General features: G+C 41.1%; 1 protein-coding gene across 1 annotated transcript; it reads right to left on the bottom strand.

The window, feature by feature from the left end:
• Positions 1-906: 906 nt before the first annotated feature.
• On the bottom strand, positions 907-13811 carry LOC119908789 (E3 ubiquitin-protein ligase pellino homolog 2). The gene is made up of 7 exons (XM_038726652.1): positions 13472-13811; positions 7390-7519; positions 6860-6961; positions 6153-6350; positions 5761-5946; positions 5430-5635; positions 907-5255 (listed from the first exon to the last, which is right to left on the bottom strand). The coding sequence occupies exons 1-7, from the start codon at positions 13549-13551 to the stop codon at positions 4871-4873; spliced, it is 1287 nt and encodes a 428-aa protein (XP_038582580.1). The 5' UTR covers positions 13552-13811; the 3' UTR covers positions 907-4870.
• Between the last annotated feature and the right edge of the window lie 6403 nt (positions 13812-20214).

The raw sequence follows: 20214 nt of genomic DNA on the forward strand, positions 1-20214 counted from the left end.
CCCCAGAATGAAAACCATGCTTAGTTACAAAGACACTGCCCACAACATGAAGCAAAACATTTCAACTGTTACTCAATTAAGTTCTATGCTCGGAATGTGATGGCACAATGCTGTTTCTTTATTCCAAAACCGGTTATATATGAAAAGGTTAAAACTTATCTTCAACAGCAAAGTTTACCTTTTTGAGTGCACTGAAAAAGAGGTTTTAGTTATTGTAGGAGCACTTCAGCAAACTGTATAATGCAATGAAAAATGTGTTAATATACACAAAACAAGGACACGTATCATTTATTACAGTTTATATCTTAACATGTACATACTGTCTCTTGTATAGTCTCAGCAGGCTTTTGGTTTTCTCCCTCCCATGCTTTGGAAGAGATTAAATGTAGTGTGGCAACGATGTACCCATGAAATAGGCTTCATAATCTTTGAAAGAAATTTTAAAAAGCCCATGGTTCAAGAGTTGAATCATTTCTCAACAAACTTCAGAATAACACCACTCTCAGCAGATCTTCAGGAGTCTTTCAGCAGATGTCCTGAATTCCTTGCAAAAGGAATGAACTTAAGTCTTTTAAATTGCTATTTTAAATCAAGCGTTCTGTAATTTTGCAGACATTTGCATCGTCTTATCACATTTGCGTGGTGATGAACATGACTGCCAAAACTGCTCATTAAAACGGTTGATTATTTTAAAGAGGTGATGCAACTCAGAGCAACATCAACGTGTGGTCAGCTTCAGAACAGGTGGAGAGCGCCCTCTGCTGGCACCAGCACGCGTAAATGCACCTCTTGACTTTGCTTCATTTAAATACAATGAACTGTATCCCTTTAATAATCCTTTATGCTGATCTGCAGTATGTAATACCCAGAAGAAGAAGTCATTCAAAACAGTCAGAAGAACAGAGCAAACTTTTTAACAGGTTTATTGACATGTGTATAGCGATTGTCTGTGCACCGGACAATTACAGAAGAATATGATATAAAATAATACAAAACAGCTGTACATAACACAGATGTATTTAAAGGAATGCATTATTAAGTGTGAGGTTTTTACGCGGTATAATACGTGTCAGCTACTCACTCACCTATAATAGGATGAGTTCATAAAGTTCAGAGTTTGAGGTTTTGCCACCTGGAATGAAGGTCAACCGATACATGTAGTATAAAACAAAGTTAAGGAAGAGCTAATGATGTTACTGGTGGTATTAAACAATCCTATGCCACGCTAAAATACTGTAGGCTATCTAAAAAATGCTCTGATATTAAAATCTAAAAGTAAGGGGAAAGGAAATTGCATATGGACATCTATGACCCAAAGAGGGTTCAAATGAAGAACAAAAGGAAGAGTAAAGATTAACTTAATTAAATGTGTCAGGTCATAAACTAGAAGCCAATCAGGGTGCTGCAACGACTCTTCCATCCACATGCCAATGCCGTTACATTTATTGTTTTATATATTATATTCAAAAGCAGGATTCACTGGATTTGGCGTGCTTAGTAAAGGGCAGTTGATCAAGATGTTTTCATAGCCTATTTTACTAGACCTCTTTTATTAAGACCCGTATGTGATCTACCCTACTGTATGCCCTCTAACATTTGGCCTTTACATGAGATGATTAATCTGACATTTAATATGTTTTTTTTTGTTTTATTTCACTGTAAGTGTCTTCTACCAGGCTTCCTTCAGTCCTTGTCAGCTGTGAATCTGAAATCACTAATCCTGAGCTACAGTAATTATCAACACCACGTCAACTCACCGCACTGTATGGAGTTTAAATCTTGTATTTAGACTTCAAAAGGAAAATACAGTATTTTGAAAACGAGCAGGCTGACTTTCAATAGCTTGAAATGTTCCATGATCAGTCTAAATACAAAATGAAAACAAGTGTTGACGCGGTGAACTGGTTTGGTGGACAGTATAAGCATAGTAGTACAAAGTGGGATTTGATAGGTCTCATTCACAAAAGTCACAACTCTATCAAGTATCAGGATTTTTTTTTAATCTCACTCTCTCTGTTCTGTCTTTTGGAGAGGTCTTCCAAAACAACAAAAAAACTGAAACGCTGCAGTTTTAACAGCCGAGAACTCGGAAGACATCTTGGTCTGCGACAAACGCTCTGAGCATGAATAACTGGTTGGCAATCAACCGTGCAAAGTTTTTGAGTAAGTGTGTGTGTAGTGTACATACTGTATGTGTACGTTCAGCACATGCAAGCTAGACACAATTTCCACGTGAGTGTGTATTATCAATTATACGTCTTGCACACTTGAGGATATTATTGAAAGTATTTGACTTTTCGAGCTAGTTCACCAAGCTACACCATAATATTCAGTTACAAAAATAGTATCACAATATAGACCATTCAATATGAGCACCAGGGAAGGCTAAATATAGCCTGAGTATTTGGCTACATTCATTGTCTGAGCAATGTTTTATGGTAGCAGTGTGTTAAGTGTGTGTTTGTTGGACACAGTGTTGGCAATGTTTTCTCACTCACAAGCTCTCCTAGATCTACCACACGAGAATATTAAGAAAACATACAGAACTTGCTTACACTGAGTAACAACATTTAACTAAAACCAATTATTAGTTAGAAAAATAGTTGTGTTTTTTTTTTAAACACTGAACATCCAAAATAATTCCTCCCGCTTCCCTAAATAAATCCCTCCCCATTTCCTAACAAAATAGTTTTCTTTGAAACAAATAAACAAACAAAAGGTTATCTTTTGAGGTTATGCAAGGTCAAACCTTTTTGACACTCCGTCATACTAACAAGGACCCTGTTTTAGCATAATTCAGTAACCAGAAGTGTGTTCAAATGAACAAAACAGCCGCGACATGTCCTTTCATGACGGCAGCTGCAGCCTAAACATGCTCATTTCTGTTTAGTCTGCTTATGAAATAAGTATTTAAATACATGTCAGGTGTTTAATCACTGATTCAGTTCTAGTGCTTTGGTTACATCACAAACAAACTTGGATCACTGGTCTAAGACCTAATTTGGAAAGAAAATAAATCATGACATTGAACACGCCTCTGGTTGAGCCCTTATCCTGGAAACCATATCAGCCATGTTTGAAGTGACCGCTAACACTTGGCTAAACATAGCACAACATCTAGCTTATCTATGGGAGTGCTATTATTGCTGTAGAGAGTTATGAAGTGGATTTTACCCGGTTTCATTCCCAGCCCTTGCTTATCCTTGGGTCTGCTTGATCATAATATCTGGCCCTTGCAGGTGAATTCTTTGTGATTCATACAGTACGTAGTGTTCCCTCTAGTGCTTTAGAGATAATCTGTCGGCGGGCTTTCATTCCAACCTAATACTACACAGGGGGTCTCATTTATGGGGTATCTCTGCAAAGATTTCACACTAAAAAGGCATACATGAAAACAAAATATGAAAAGTGCATGTGATTTTACACAGTGTTCATACATTTACCTCCTTGAATCACTAGGAACTAGAAATGCTGAATAGAAGCACAAGCCTATGATCTCACTTTGTAATCTCCCACAACAATACAATAAGGAGTTCAGCTGTTGATTCAGGAAGTAAAACAGAGTATGGAAACTGAAATATGAAGAGACCTGATGTGAAATAAAGGAGAAGGTGGATTTTGCAGGAAATGAGGCCAGATAGCTTATAGTGTACGGTGATCAAAGAAAATAAGTCCTTGCGTGGCAGCACTTCATAACAATTAAAAGTAACATGTTTTAGAAATTCAAAAAGGTACAATGTGTAATCCCCTGGCCGCATGCTCCAAACAAATAGGAGGCAGCTTTTCACCTCCTGCTCAGCCAGGCTGTTCTCCAAGCGATTCTGCTCCTTTGCTCTTTTATAATCACATGCAAAATTAAGAGTATCTTTATAATAACCTCATGAATTAAGCTTTTAAGTCTTCCTGGATTAGGAGGGTGTTCTGCAACAATTAAATTGGGCAGGTTAAGGAATTTAATCTCCAGGAGAACAGCAGGGAGATGGACAGAGAAACCAAAAGGATTGGCAAGTATGTAACGCAAATTTCATCATTTACCAGAATCAGATCATTAATATCATATGCAGCCGCATCGATTGACAGGCCCTCAGGGCAGGGCTATGTCTTCCTCCTCTGAGACTGAACTGGACGCTACTGTGACTCACTATCACCTCTCAAAGTGGTATTACAACACAGAACGAGCCAAGGCTAGCTGTTTAACGTGCCAACATCAGTGGATATCTCTATAACGCAAAATCAAAATCTTACACATTGTACCTTTAAGAAGGGGTCAGATATGGCAGGCTGAGAAGTGCAAGATGCGGTGTTTAAACAGGTTAAGGACACACATCTCGCAGACGTGCTAGACGTGCAGGTCAAGTGAGTGAAAATAATGGTTTGAAAAGGGTCAAGCAGCATCGTTTAAACTCCTGTGTCTATACAGTTTACTTTTGAGAACCCTCTCCTGTTGAAGGTTGGGTAATCAGTGAAATCAGCTAGCGTAGTGTTTGGCTGGAATGAAAAACAACAGACTCCTCCGTGATGGAGGACTGGGCACCATGTAGAGTTTACAGTAAATACTGTCCATATAACAGTATTGATTATTTGGTCATGTTTTTTTTGTTTATACTCCAGACCATATACCAATCAACCAGCATCGAAGGATAAACAAAGGAAATTATTATTCAGCCTTGGGCTGCACTCAGTAACAACGTTGGACAGTGTTTGTTATGCACATAGAATGTGTGGCCTGAGTGCAAAACACACATGCTTTTATAATGTGAAAATGACGGGCACTCCTAATCTTTACTGAACACTGATCAACGTTTGCAACATGAATGAAGCTCGGGAATGTCTTTTTGTTCCTGTGATAGTGGTTGCTGGGGAGTGGCGGCTAATCAATGGGGCCCTGGAAGATGAGCCGCGTCCAGCCGGGGGAGCTGAGGGCAGTGGAGCAGAAGGGGCAGATGGGTCTGAAGGCATGCGTCCCGTGGGGAAGCGGGGTCTCGGCCCAGTACCTGCATGTCCTCTCTGAGGAGACGTGGCCGCACGGCACAAAACCGTGAGTGGGAGCTCCAGCGTCCACGTACACAGCAGGCTCACAGCCCAGCCACAGGGGCACGTAAGGACCCACACTCCTGCACAGGGGACATTCTCGGCGGACTGTGGAACCGTCGCCCTCTCCCGGCTCCTCCACTCCCTCAGATCTCTGGCCCCAGTCGTGACGTCCATGGACATGGCCGCAAGCGAGGTAGACCCATGGCTGACGCTCTTCAAGGCTGAAGTAACACAGCAAGAGATTGTTAACTTTGTATGAACCTCCTGGTGCTTAGAATTCCTGAAGAGTTTCTGTTTTTAAACTACTGAACATAGCCACTGTAGAGGCAGTAACACATTCTATATAGGCAGGCTACTGGAGATAAAACAAGATTGAAAGAGACTGTGGCTCCCACCTGTGGCTGCGTGGCAGGCTGGGAAAGGCCAGTGTGCTGAGGCCAACAGGACACTGGGGCCGCGACGCATTAAGTTCCTGGCGAAGTGCTTCCAGGTGACGGAGGGTTGGAGAACGCATGAGCCCCTCACCTGTACGCCACAGCAGGGTGGCGCCACACAGGTCCACCAGGGAACCGTCACGCAGTGCGCTGCTCTCACCCTCCGCCTGCAGAGGTTGATACACAGACAGACACATGCTTACAATCCAAAACCAAAAATAAACCTCACGACCTTGATGTTGTGGCCGAAAAGCAACATGGACACGGTAACCGCACACAGGCAGTGACTCACCAGTTTTCCCCGGCTGGGCCCAGAGCGTGTCTCCCGCAGGGCATAGACATCGCCACAGACAGAGATCTCCCTCCACAGACCCTGCTTGGGGTCCTCTGGAAACCCCTCTGGGTGCATCACTAGCACCCCGTTGGTAGTCAGGCCGTCCATATGCCCATCAGGGTTTTTCCACTTTGTTGCTTTCTCCTGTGGTGGCACAGACACGACGTCATATAAATCATCCACAATCAAATTAAACTGATTTACAATAGATGAATGCCGAATTGTCAAACCATTGCTTTATCTTGGTTTGCGAGGTTTATACGTTGTTTTTTTTTTATTACTTCAATACTGATTCCGAAAATACACCTTTTATTAGAAACCTTTGTTGGCTGGATCATCAGTCTACTCACCCCTAGGAAGATATTTTTGGAGGAGTCAAAGCCAGCTGCATAGATGCGTGCAGTGTAAGGTGGGTTGCGTTCACACACCACTCTGCAGGCAAAACGTGAGATGGTGCTGGGAGCAATGGAGGGGTCCTCCCCCTCCTTTCCCCCTCCGGAGGTGTCTGTCACCACAAAGTCAATGGGACTTTCTGTGGAGCGTCCAATCTGCAGGGTACAGCACAGAGACAGTCCGGGAAACTACCCATCAGAACAAATGCTTTTTAGAGTGATATTCAAATCTGCTATTGCTACATATAACTACTCAATTATTAATAGTCTTAATTTAACACTAACTGCATGTAGGTTTTTGGATTTTCCCCAACCTAAAGAATTCTGTTTCCCACATGACTGTGGCTTTTATTGCCGTGTGAGATTTGGGTGAAAGATACGTCATGATTACATAAATATGTGATACTATTATAAGAGCAGAACTTTGTGTGTAAAAATAGACATTCTTGGAGATTTTCCACAAAGGTCTTTCTTCTTCTTTCTACTTTATGGTCCCAGTTCTGAAACAAAATAATCTACCAACTTTAGAAGTTCCTTTGAAGACATTATATAACAACATATTTCGGGAGGAAAAACAAATCTAGGATTATTTTTGCTGCAAAACCAGCCATTATCGAAGGAGGATGTATGAAGCGGTTGAACCCGTTTCCTCTTTGGTGTATTACCTGGAACATATCTGTGTTGTTGTCATGGCAGTACTCCACCACCACCGTCTGGTTACGGGACAGCGTGAAAGAGATGCTGTGCTGCCCTCTGCTGTGGACAGCCTGCGACAACAACGGCAAACAAGCAAGAGTTGTTGCACTCCTCTTCTGGAAAAAAACTTCTCATTGTCTTGACAGAACATACATTGAACTGAACCACAGCATTACTAAAAAAAACTCATAAGATGTGGCTACATAAATAACTGTAAAATAAAAGTTCCATACTTTAATTTTGCATGTGATTGCAGAATGTGACCAATGACCTAGTGGTGATTACACATTCACTTTATTTTAATTTTACTTCATCACCATGTGTCATTCACCCTACAGTCAAACATTCAGGCAGGCAGGCAGGCAGGCACGCACACACACAAGCTTAGTCATCCTTCCTCTGGTTCATTTATAAAAACAGAACAGGGACTCACAGGAAGGAAACTAACATTAAACACCGATGCAACATACAGTGCAGTAACACACACACACACACACACCTTGCTGTCCTGTGGTGTGTTGAGGATGTGCACAGCGCTGGGTTTGACGCCGTTGGCCTTGGCTCTTCGGTACAGAGCGAAGCGACTCTTTCTACGCCCACGGTCTCCGCTTGGAAGAGAGCCATTGTAGCTAAAAGAAATAGGCAGACAAAAAAAAAAAGCACAGGATGAAAACATGAGCGCGGACACAAGCACATCGCACACAGATTAATCTGGACTGGATCACAACTCTAAGACTCAGAGACGACAAGTTTGCATGTGTTCATTCTAGTTCCTCGAGCTTTATTGAGAAAGCCTAATGGTGGAGAAAACAGTTATCCCGCTGTTTGCACACTGTATTTGAGATCTGTCACCACTTGTGGGAAAGCTATAAATAAAATGCCACTGATGCTGCCAAGATGTCTGAGGAAATAACTGCAATTAGAGCGCAAGCTCGAATTATTTTGTGCTTCTCTACGGCTGCATTACCGCAGATTCTTTTGAAATGTATTAAAGCAACTGACTCGGGCCACTCGTGATTCATATTAAAACTGCTGAACCTCAATGAAAAGGACAACTACCACTTGATCTCACTCTCATCGGCGTGTACTCGGGGCTCATGCTTACTGAATAGGAGCGCACTCTTCATCTATCTTTTTTAACAATAGCCTTTTCAGCAGGACAGAATCATTTTCACGACACCCTGAGTAAGTGCCCATTCAGGACTCTGAATACTACTTTGAAGGTTTGTGTTCATTAATAGAAACAGACATGATTTCAGATTCTTCTTATGAGAGTGGTACATAATGTTCTCTAGACCTTGAGTGTTTTATAAATCAATATCTTCTTCTTTTTATTTTTAGAAAAGATCATTTTGTTTTACTGAAAATGAGCGTGGCGTGATCTTAAATCCAGTCTGGTGTTGGTGCTGACTAATTGTTTTTTAAGCCGGGTTAAACATTGTTTTCAGTTTGAGTTCATGCAGAAGTTTAGGCTTTTCACTAATCAGCAGGGCATGGTACTGATTAAAAACTATTCAGAGGATACCCAGCGGGCAAGAAGAATCTGTGGGGGACAGTAACTGTCTTTACTGGCCTTCAGATTTGATCAGATCAGAGGACATCTGGTCTGGCTTTCTGATCTGTCTCACAGTGGCCTCACAGCGTGGGCTGAAGAGACCACTTCCTGCCTCCACTATGTTTGTACAATAAAGCTGAAACTATGATTGATTAATCAAGCAGTCCTTCATCAAAGATCCAATCAGACATTATGAAAAATCATTAAATGAAATACTTCATTAAATGAAAATGCCAAATATAGGCATTATCAGCATAATCAATCGTTATACATTTTTCGATGATACTATATTGATATTTCAGCCCATCATATTGACACATAAAATAAAAAAAGCGCTCTGATGGTTAGCTCAATGCTGACATATAATGGGAATCTCCATTAACGTGCTAACGGACATTAGCATCGCGATCTAAAATATAATCTTAATATAAAGTACACATTTTGCTTCACATGCTTAATATCATGAGTGACAAACTGTGCAAATACTTAAAAGTACACACGTTTCCTGAGCTTTGTGTGAAATAAAAAAGAGCTGCTAACTTCACTGTCTTGGTCTGCTAACGTTACTCTGCTGCTTCAGTAACGTTAACGTTACTCCTCCACGACGAGCTAAAGCATCGCCAAAAACAATTTCCAGTGGCCTAAAAACACAGCTACCACTAGGTGGAGAAAGGGCAGCACAAAGCTGTGTCACTGAACAGTTATTAATATAATGTGATGTACATATTAGACTAGGTGGTACACAGCAATTAGTATTTTCAGCAAAAAAATTCAGTAGATTCAGTGAATTTGCATTTTTTTGTGCCTTTTATAAAGAAATGTTTTTACAACTTTTCATAGTTCTATAATTTTAATTTCCAGACTGAAAACGTGTGCTGCAGAATTGTGCTGTTTTTTGGCGTCTGAGAACACTTTCTCACGGGTATATTGTATTCATAGTTGGACAGATATTGTGATCATTTTTGTGCAATGTGTGATTGTCTAGCGATATATCGATATTGATACAGAATTGCTGTATTGTGATATTATTGTGAGCCATGTATCGTGTAACATGTATGGTATCTTATCGTGAGGTACCCTGCGATTCCCACCCCTAGCCAAATATCTGCAGGTCATGGCTTTTAAAATCCAAAAATGCCCTCTCATTTCTTCATTTTATATCGTTACAAATCGTTTTAACACAGCACTCTTGGCTCTAGAGACTTGTAGTAGTCCTATAGTCATAAGACTATACAATTAACAGATTAATTGATAAAACAAAGTAGTGTACTAGCAGAATTGTTCATGTGGACTAGAGCTGAAACAACCAGTCCAATAATCAGCAAAAAGTTATCTGAAACCATATTTAATCATTTAAGTACATTTTTAAGCAAAAAAACAAAAATTGCATTGGTTTCAGCTTCTTAAATAAAAATATTTCCAAGTTTTCTTTGTCTTCTATGATAGCAAACTAAATGGTTTTGGACTGTCGGTCAGACAGAACAAGAGATCTGAATATGTGAATTCGCTATTAACTCTCACTATCAATAAATTGTGCAAATAACTGGCAGATTAATCAATAACGAAAACAATTGTTAGTTGCAGGCCTATTCTTAACATTTGTATAGTAAGTTTTGCTATTATAAAACTGTGTTTTTGATAAAGCACAAGTGAGTTTATTTTGAGTGTGAAATTACATTGCGTCTCAATACACTTCACAAAAAGACACCTTTCACACTGTTGTAACAATGTGTCCTAGGTGCCTAAATAAAAAGAACACATATCGGCGAGGTGTAAGTATGGGAGATCAGCCAAACAATCTCTAAAGAAAGGTAAGAAATGTACAATTGTGTGGCCACTGCCAACATATGGCAATTTCACAAAAAGCAGTTAACATATGTTCATATATCTTTTTTCCATTCCGTTTAATCTCTCTTCAAAATCTGAACTGAAGCTCAACATACCACTTGTTAGTAGAGCTGCACAATTAATCGAAATATTACTGAAATTTCAATATGGCCAAGTGCAATGACCAAATCACAGAATTTTATGATGAAGGTGAAACGTGTGACAAAGAAACACTGTAATAAAACATTTTTGTTTGGTACAAACTCCCTCAAATGTCACACCATGTTGATTTTAATATTTTTTTCAGTCAAAATAAAAACTGGGATGCAAAAATAATCATTCCCACTAATCATGAATCACATCGCAAATCATAAGATCTGTCCAAATAATTGCAGTGTGATTTCTTTACTATATCAAGCAGCTGTACGCAGCTGGGGTAAAACCTGTTCACAAATCTAACCACATGAGACACAAACCAAACAGGTGGCAGGGAATTAAAATAGACAGATCAACATTTCTGCCCCAAGTTGGAGCAAAAACAAATTGGGAAAAAAACAGTGGATTGTATTATACTTTTTTTATATTATCTTGACAACCCTTTTGTTAAAAATTTCCACTGCTCATATTATTATTAAAAGTTGGTAAATTGGTTTTGGTTGTAAAATGTGTGTCTAAGGGTTTGTTGACATTATGAATATTTAATGAGCTATACTTCTGTGAGTCTCAGGACCATTATTCATTTCCTGTGGCTAACAACCCTATGGCCAGATCAGGCCAGGCAGTCAGCAGGATGTTGGCAACAGGACCGGGTATGTTACCTGGAAAAGCCTTCAAAACAGGGCACATTCACTTGCAATATTTTCTAAATGCGAAGTCCAATCACAGAAAATGACTGAGTGCTACCCGCCACCTTCATGGCCCTGCCTGGTAGTTGAAACTGGACCCTGGCTGATAAGAGAAGCACTGGGTCAGAAAAAGAAGACACATGGCAGAAGATGTGAAATGGGACCGTGGATAAGAGGGCACGGGAGAAAAAACATCAGCTTGTGGAAAGAGAAAAGGTTGACAGTAACAGAGACAGAAATGAAGTAAGAAGTTATCATGAGTATTAGAGACAGAAAATAAAAGCTAAATGAATCAAATGAAGCAAAGGGCAGGGTGCATGGAGGCAAGAGGGAGAGAGGAGGCTGAGACCAGGCTAGGCAGAGGGTCCAGGGTAAAGGCCAGTGACAGAGCAGCTCCACAAAGTATGATTTTCCTTGGCATTGCTGGCCTGCCTCATGCATGTGCGTACATCTAAAGCACAATATGAAATATTCACTCCTTCTGCCCCTCGAGACACGGTTTATTTTTGTTGAGGGCAAGCCACCAAGGAGGCCTGCTGTGGTGAATGTCAGCACTCAGCAAAACACTGGGTTGCTGGCAGGGAAGGAAATGGACAGAGGCGGTGTAAAATAAAGGCGTGGGAGAGATAAATAGAGGACAAGAGAGGGGTTTGCACAGTGATGGGAGTGGGTTATGAGTGAGTTGAGCTGTGCCGGGCTGTTGGACAGTGCAGCGCTGTACATGATGTCCAGTCTAACTAAGGCAATGAGCGAAGGCAGGCAGATCACATGGCCCGCAGTGAAGCAGGCATCGACCACACGGGGCATGTGATCATCAAGGCTGACAGATGCAAAGTTAAACAGGCCAGGAAAATTTGACATCTGACAGGTAGCAGTAGAAAGTACAGCCTGTTCTGACACCGGGTATCTGCTGTGAAAACTAACCTGCGGTACGTTTGGGGAGGGATAATCTGGTCACGGGCCTGAATCATATAAAGTCCCTCTTATCTGGGTAAGTTATCACCTACACTACAGTTTTTAATAATGTGAATATTGACATGAATAGAATATCTCCTACCACTGTAAACAGATTCAGACATTTTTAACACACTGAAGATGGTATTTCAGTTAAAGCGATATGTTTTTGGCGCATCAATCAGCCCCTGTTCAAAACCACAGAGAGGATAACTATAATAGCCTGGAAGCCTGTGGCAGATCAAGATCAATGTAAACCTCAATCACTACAGTTTTAAAGTGACCTAATGCATTTTTAAACCTCAATGAAGCACATTAAGTGTTGTGGCGCACACTGCAGAGCTCGCTTGTGTTTAAGTTGCACGGCCAAAACCTCGCAATAGACATTAAAAGATCACTTCCTTATTCTGGTCTGAGGCCGTAAAGGACTGCTCTGTTCAAACAGCCAGATGAAGAGGATGACGACTAATCAGTATTCTGATGCAGGCGGGTTACAGCCTCCTCACTCCATGTTCAGCCGGAGGGGAAGAGATAGGCCATTAGGTCAGTTATCTTTGTCATACACAGGAAGAGGGAGGCCTGTGTAAGCCTGGATATGACTGTGTGTGTGTGTGTGTGTGTGTGTGTGTGTGTGTGTGTGTGTTGTGGCATTTCTGGTCCCTGCAGACCCTGCAGAGTGTGGAGCTGCAGGGGTGGAAATGCTGTGGAAGTTGGTGGCCGTCATCAGCACATCCTGCCTACTGTGTGCTGGTGATGTAAAGGCGCTTTTCTCCTCCTCCTTCCTTGGCATGGGTGGTCATCTGGCTGCGACGTTTATTAATTAGTAATAAAAAGAGGCTTTATGACTAGGCTAAATAATATGAGCAAGACACATGTATTTTTTAGACAATGATATCATCCTCAGCCCTACTTTTAGCATGCACAGATCCAGCATAGTATGACATCATTGGGATTTTCAGCCAGAGCAACCCAGCGCTGCCTCCCCACATTACAACCATTGATGAAAAATCGGCTACATCCGTAGTAGCCTTATGTGCTATGGCTACAGCAGATTTAGCCCCTTTTACACTCAAACGCACCATACATGATGCGGAAACAATGTGGCGACATAGTTTCAGAGAATATGCCTTTATTTGGAACATAAAGTTAGTTTGTAACATTACTACACACAGCCTGGTGGTAAACGACGGCAGTGTGCAATAAATGAAACATGAGCTCTTATGTGTCACGGATTTGGTGCCCGAAAACCGATAAAGAGGATGTCTTTATAAGAGCAGTGGATTAAACCTGAACTCACACGTCATCTGTTGGTTTATTGTGCTGATGGTACCGCTACATATTTAACGTTAATTTGCCGTCCTACGCAATATTACTATCCGTTTAGGTTTTAAGAGACTTACCCCAAAATGACCAATTCGCCGTATTTTACCGGGTCTTTAACGGGCACATCATCATCTCCGTCTTTTTTCGGTGAATTCATCAGACTGGACTGCTCCAGAAGAAAAAAAATCCAATGGCAATAGTGGTGAGATAAAACAATGCTAACACACTCGAAACTGAAGGAAAGTGATATGGGTTGCAGTCTTATCAAAGTTTGGGTACAGTTGGACAAAGTTTTTCCAGACTTCTTGTTGTTTGTTTTATAGTTTTAATCCCGTGAAGGAGCATCTTTTCGCGGCTTTAATGCCAGTGTGTAGCTAGTTAGTATCGCAACATATCTGTTCAGTAGCAAAAGATACAACAACGGCTAACGGCAGGGAGTGGGGCATACCATGTCTTCTAGGGGTGGTCTGTCAAAGCATATCTCAAAATAGTTGACAAACTACATCTACAGTGAGAAATGCGTGCGTTCCGTATTTGTTTACCACCACTAAATACTGTTCTAGCGATTACTAGGAAAACATATATTCATCATTCATTATGCAAATGCAGGTAAGCAAGAACCCTCCTATAGAACACGAAATGGATGCAGCCTTGACGAGACGCTGGCTCCCACTGATAGAATAAAACGAAGCATTTCGAAATCCAGAGGAAGTGACCACTTGCCCTGCATGTAGAGGCGTACTGGCACATTTAAAGTAAAAGACTAGGCCATTTAATGTTATGTGTGGAAATCATATAGCTCTAATCTCGTGGGTCATTATGGAGTCTGACGTAATGAGATGCTTCGGGGGGTGTGGTATATCTAGGATGTGGGTCACCATTGCGCCCCAGACAAGACAGCTTCTTTTCTTCATGTCTGCATTTCATGTGGAAGTTGGGAGACAGATATAGGCCGGCTGGAGCCCACACTTCCACCTCTCTTTCTCTCTCTCTCTTTCTCTTTTTCACACACACACAAACACTCGCGCACAGACAGATAAAGAATAGTGTCTACCTAGTCTACTCATAATACTGTGTCCACATGAGGGCAGTGCACTTCAGTTGCAAATTAGGCTACAACTTTCAAGTCTGTTGGACTAAAGTTAGTCAATTGTTACTATTTACACTAATTTGTATGTCTAAACATCAGTTCTGCCTGTGGTCAATAAACACACCCACACGTGTATTTGTTGATGGGGTAATAACCCTTTGGGATTTGAATGTTTCATAATATTCATGAATGGGATGGAGAGCTACAGTTGGGTCAGATTCTACTACCTTTGCTTTCGTACGTCCTCTAACAGCCTGCTTGCTGTTATTTGATGAGATGGAAAACAAAGCCTATGCTGCAGGCTTTTTGGACAGGACACAGCGCTGAGGTGTCAGTAACAGAATCTGCCCAGTCTCCACAGCGGCATCGCTGTCTTCATCTGGAACAGTAGCCTACTTCGTGTAACATGTAGTGGCTTGCGCGCAGGTAAGACCCAGAGGCGCCATGCGGTATTCTGCATGACTCTGCAGTGTGTGGTGATCTTGGCCCTTGCCATAGCATATGTCGGTGTCATTAAAACATTTGCTTGGACAAATTTGCAGATGTTATCAGAGTGATATAAGAAACTTAACATAAACATAAACAAAACCAAACAACCAAAGGTCTTTGAAAGACCTCATAACGGTACACAATGTTACACAATTTTCACTGTGTATCAGAGGTTTAACCTCCAATATAATTTTCTTCTAAGATGCAAAGTAGAAACAGGATGGACCAGATGTGTGTGTGTGTGTGTGTGTGTGTGTGTGTGTGTGTCAGTGCATGTTTTCTTTCCTTCCCATTCTGGGATTAAGGTCACACCCTCCTCACTCTCACTCTTGCTGTTTCTCTCTCTCTCTCTCTCAATCTCCTACTCCCTCTGTACCTCCTTTTTTCTCTGTCTCTTCCTTCTGCTCTCTAATTTCTTTCTGGCTGTCCTTGTCTTTGTTTGGCTGGATTTCTGCTTTAAATAAAAAAATATGTTTGCCCCCCCATCATGCAGGGGGGATCCTCACTGCTCCCCATAATTTATGCTATTTATGGCCATAATAATCAATCAGCAGGACAAGGATCCAATTTTTAACCGAGAATTTACAATGTAAAGAATGCCCTGACTGAATAAAATCCACTCCATGTCAGGTAACCAACTGTATTTGATATAGTGTTTAATGATTACGTAGTAGTTCATTAATCGCCACTGGAGAATTTTAGCCTTTAGCTATTCACTGAGGTCATAAAACAATTTCAGCAGAACAGTGGGAGGGATTCAGCAGCCTACTAAATAATACTTAGCAGGACAGATGCTTGTCATTACAGAGTTGACTTTTTGTTCATAAAATGTGTTTCTGCTCACAGCATCACCACACTGCCAGAAATAGGCAAGGAAACTGTTTATATAGCTACTTTCTTTCCATGATCACATCAGCTAGAGTATGTCATCTAGATCCTCAGCTAACATGTTAAATAGAAACTGATGTAGTTAATAAAAAAAACTTGGACATGACAGTTTTGATGGACAGCCACTTCGTTCCATGATGGCTACATCAGCCAGGCAAATTCATATGACATAATCACAGCATGAAGTCTTAGATGGTTTGCACATCTTGCTACTGTAGCTTTGCACATGGCTGCTGCTGAGTAGTATTTGTATTTAGGCTACAGTTCACAAATAATACAATAGTATGCCACACAAATATTGTACAGTAGTTAAACTCAGTGAATCAGAAGCACATAACAATTTAAAATGTCCATTTATGGCAGCTTGTTTTGACATTTATGTCACCAGCATGAATAAAAGGGATCTAACCAGGCAAATTGGAAAGGAATCTGTAGTCTATTTTGTACCACAGTGTGTAGTAGTGAACAACCACGCTGCATCACGCAAGTGATGCAGAAACCATATTTGGTGAGCAAATCACAGATTAGATTGTAGGCCTAATTGTGAACATGTGGAATGCATTACCTCTGCTATCATTTTGCAGTTTTTGGCAGGCTGCATTTCAAGTCATGCAAAACAGCCAATGATCATTTATAAGTGCATGCTCAAGCAGAACATACACTATTATATGTTCTAAATAACAGTCATATATATATAAACATATATAAATATATATGTTTATATGCACATAATTGCATGATACCGCTAATATTCAGGATAAGGAGCCTGTTTCACATACTGTACACCATCATAATGAATGTGACTTTTGGATTATTTCTATGATTTATACTCAGAATGTCAGTGACATAAAAACTCCTCTTAGACAACCTCTTCAATCGGGATTTAGTTTATGCTGATTTAAAAGATGAAAACTGATATTTGGGTAGACGAACGGTCAGTTAGGGATGAGAGTCCAGACAGTCAATTTAGATTGCTGCTGAGTCTTTGTCAATGTTGCCATAGAGACAAGAGCAAACAAAGAAAATGTATTTCTGTCATTAGGAACCCCGTCTGCCCTGTTAAAGCTCAGATCGACTAGTAAAACAGAACATAAGACATGAATATAGGCTAATGCATACCAAGTTACTAAATAACTTAAAAGAGGTGGTATTATGCTCATTTTCAGGTTCAAAATCTTAATTAGGGGTTGTACCAGAACAGGTTTACATGGTTTAATTTTCAAAAAACACCATATTTTTGTCATACTGCACATCGCTGCAGCTCCTCTTTTCACCCTATGTGTTGTACGCTACGCTCTTGAGCTAAAGAGTGATGCATCTTACTTGTACAAAATCTTTGTTGGGAGTTGCACATGCGCAGTTCCCAGGTAAGGACTACTAGCCAATCAGAAGCAGAGAAGGGCGGGTCGTAAGAAACAAGGTAGTGTGATCCAAATCAAAGTCCACAACCACACAACATCACTCTTCCACATCTTACCATAAACCACTACAAAAATCATCATATTTCAACTCTATTTTACATAAAAATTGGCCAAACAATTTGAACGTTTGCTCCGTAGCTTTCACATCAGGTGTAACATTAGCATTATAGTTATAACTTTAGCTGTGTTAGCCAACGTTTACAACAACTCCGCACTTGAACAGTCTGTGAAGTTACATTGCGGTGTTTATTTTAAATATAATTCACAACCAACAGAGTCGAAGTTGCATCGTCTTTTAGGACTAAACTTTTAACTGTTGCCAGTGTTCTGACGATCTATGCTGCCTTGCCGAAAAATGCTACCATAGCGCAAATCGATAGACTCGACTGTACTCGACCCTGCTCCGTTTTCCATTGCAGACAGTACCCAGAGATAGTACGTAGCTTGTCGTCATAGCGACGCCACACACAACTACCGTGACGTAATGTTCAATGTGATACACACACCAGCGATCCACACAGCTTTCTCTTTTTTAAGTTAAAACGTTTCAACATTACTCAGAATGTAAAGACAGATAAGTGGTATGAAAACCTTCCAGCTGTGTTTTCCTCTGCCGTTGTTGCTGCAGCGGTCTGTGTGACGGCGGGAGCAGAGGGCTCTGTGAGCGGGCGGCTGGCCGACCTCACACGCTGCTCCAGCGGGTTGGCACAGGCTTCCCCCGCAGCCACTTGCGGAGCTCCTCAACTCCGACAATATTCAAGCACATTTTGTTCCGCCATATTTCTGCCAATATTCGAAATCTACACAGCTGATTTCTCAGCTCAAAACTTCTCAGAAGTGGATTTAGTGATTAAATTTCCGAAAACTGTAAAATATAAAACTTTCTGTTGCTGGCCTCTGTCTGGCGCAGCAATGATGTTGCAGTGAATAGTGAATATTCTCTCTGACCAATCAGCAGTCTGTCGTGTTTTCATGTTACATTTTAGTATCCCTCAGCTCACTTGGAACCTGGAAGGAGGTGAGGTGATACAAAAAAAAGTACCTGGAAGCAGGTGCAGGTACAACATTTCTACAATGGAAAACCAAACAAAGGCAAGTCGAGCATAAGGGCCTCCGCTCAGACTAGCTTGGTTTAGGGGCGTGCCTGACCCCGCTAGCCGCTTGGCAAGCTTTATGACGTGTTTTCATTGTGACGTCACAAGTAAAGGAAGTGAAGGGCTGGACTACAAACGAGCTGTTTTCAAGCGGTTCAGAGCAGAGCTTTCTGTGGGAGATGGGAACTCCCTTTGGGCTGGTATTTGGGCTTTTTCACTTTGCAAACCTGTTACATGCACAAAAAAGAGATATAACTCAATAAAGGAGAGGGGAAAGGCCAAAAAGCATAATACCACCTCTTTAACAAATCATGATATGATCTCTGTGTAAGCGCATGAAGCCACGCTATAACAAAAACACTGTCCTACCTGTGATGTACGAGTGCACACATGTCTGCTGGGTGTGTCTGTATAAATGTGTGTGTGTTTGCGTGTGTGTGTGTGTGTGTGTGTGTGTGTGAGAGAGAGAGAGAGAGAGACACCGTACTCCTTTGATGAGGAGACACACTCCTTCATAGAGCAGGCATGATACTGCAGATGGCTCAGCATATTCACATTCTCTATGTGCACAGGCTCTGCTAGTAATGTTGGCTCCCTGCAGGGAAGACTAATTGCATACACAAGAAGGTTTGTTGCAAAACACTGAAAATGAATGGCCTTATAAGCTGTGGCCATCAATTGTATATACTGTAGATAAAAGCTTTATCAGATTGTCGTACACAGTCACATACAGTATAAGCAGTATAGTTTCAATTGTTTTTTATTTCCATAGTTTTGAAATATGTGCTCAATTTGGGGCAGTTTGATTGCACATAATGGTATTGTTAGATTAAGCACATCATTGAGCAAGACAAGAAAAGATGACGTGAGATCACGTGAGAAGCAGCAGGAGATAAGGAAGTAATTTGAGGAGCTCATAGAAACAACTTCTGAGCCAAATCACAGTCAGCAATAAAGCTGATGCACATGTGTCAATTTACCTTTGTAGTCAGTTGTAGTCAGGCAATACATGTATTCCTGTATTTCACTTTATTCAATTTGAATGAATGGCTGATTATGTCCCGTCACAATATACCAAAAGAACCAGATCAATGCAGTACCTGCAAGGAGAACCATCATTATAACCTAATTCAAAAAGTAATGTGGAACATGCATCCAAACTGTAATCTTCAGAGAAACAGCAAACACTGTACCAGCGTGGGATATAAAACTGCAATTGTACGTCATGAGGCCTTTTAGAAGTACAACTGGAGCTCGGCTTAAACACCAACTAGTGAGCTGAGACGCTGAGGCCTTTCACAAATCACTGAGCTCCGCGGAGCACCTGCCAACTGCCTGCCATACATGTACATGACTTGAGCACATAGGCTACACGCACAGCTGCAGGTTTGAGCTACACTGAGTGCTTTACACAAAAGCAGATGGCTCCTCAGACGGGTCATTAATAAGAGCCGGTGGGGAGGCTGTCTGTGGTGGGTTATTTTTGGATTTAGTGTTGTGTGTTATTTAGGGATGAAAGTTGTATTGGTGACTCTATTTCTGTGTTTGTGTAAGGGGGAGGTTGCCAACAGGCAACAGAGAGGAAGAGAGAGACGGTAATTGGCTCCCTGTTCAGTCTGACAATACACCTATTAATAATTACACAATGTGTGAATGTCAGCCTTTAACCTGGGTCCAACGGGTCTCTTCACCACTGCTTTTAAAAAATGTGTTAACATTGTTTTTATCACCACTCAAGATGGAGTAACAGTAGGGAAATAAACAAGAGATATATATGATGTTGGTTCTACTGTTCTTGGACAAACTCAAAGCAGTTAGGGTTTTAGCAGCCAGACTTT

This window comes from Micropterus salmoides, unplaced genomic scaffold, assembly GCF_014851395.1.
Source record: "Micropterus salmoides isolate LMB-PRFRI ecotype aquatic unplaced genomic scaffold, ASM1485139v1 Ms_hic_scaffold_18, whole genome shotgun sequence".
Lineage (NCBI taxonomy): Eukaryota > Metazoa > Chordata > Actinopteri > Centrarchiformes > Centrarchidae > Micropterus > Micropterus salmoides.

Coding starts and splice junctions, on each gene's coding strand:
- LOC119908789 (XM_038726652.1), bottom strand. CDS start 13,551: ATGAATTCACCGAAAAAAGACGGAGATGATGATGTGCCCGTTAAAGAC. Junction 7,520..13,471: donor GGCGAATTGGTCATTTTGGG/GTAAGTCTCTTA, acceptor TATTTCTTTTAG/CTACAATGGCTCTCTTCCAA. Junction 5,636..5,760: donor GGCCCAGCCGGGGAAAACTG/GTGAGTCACTGC, acceptor CAACCTCTGCAG/GCGGAGGGTGAGAGCAGCGC.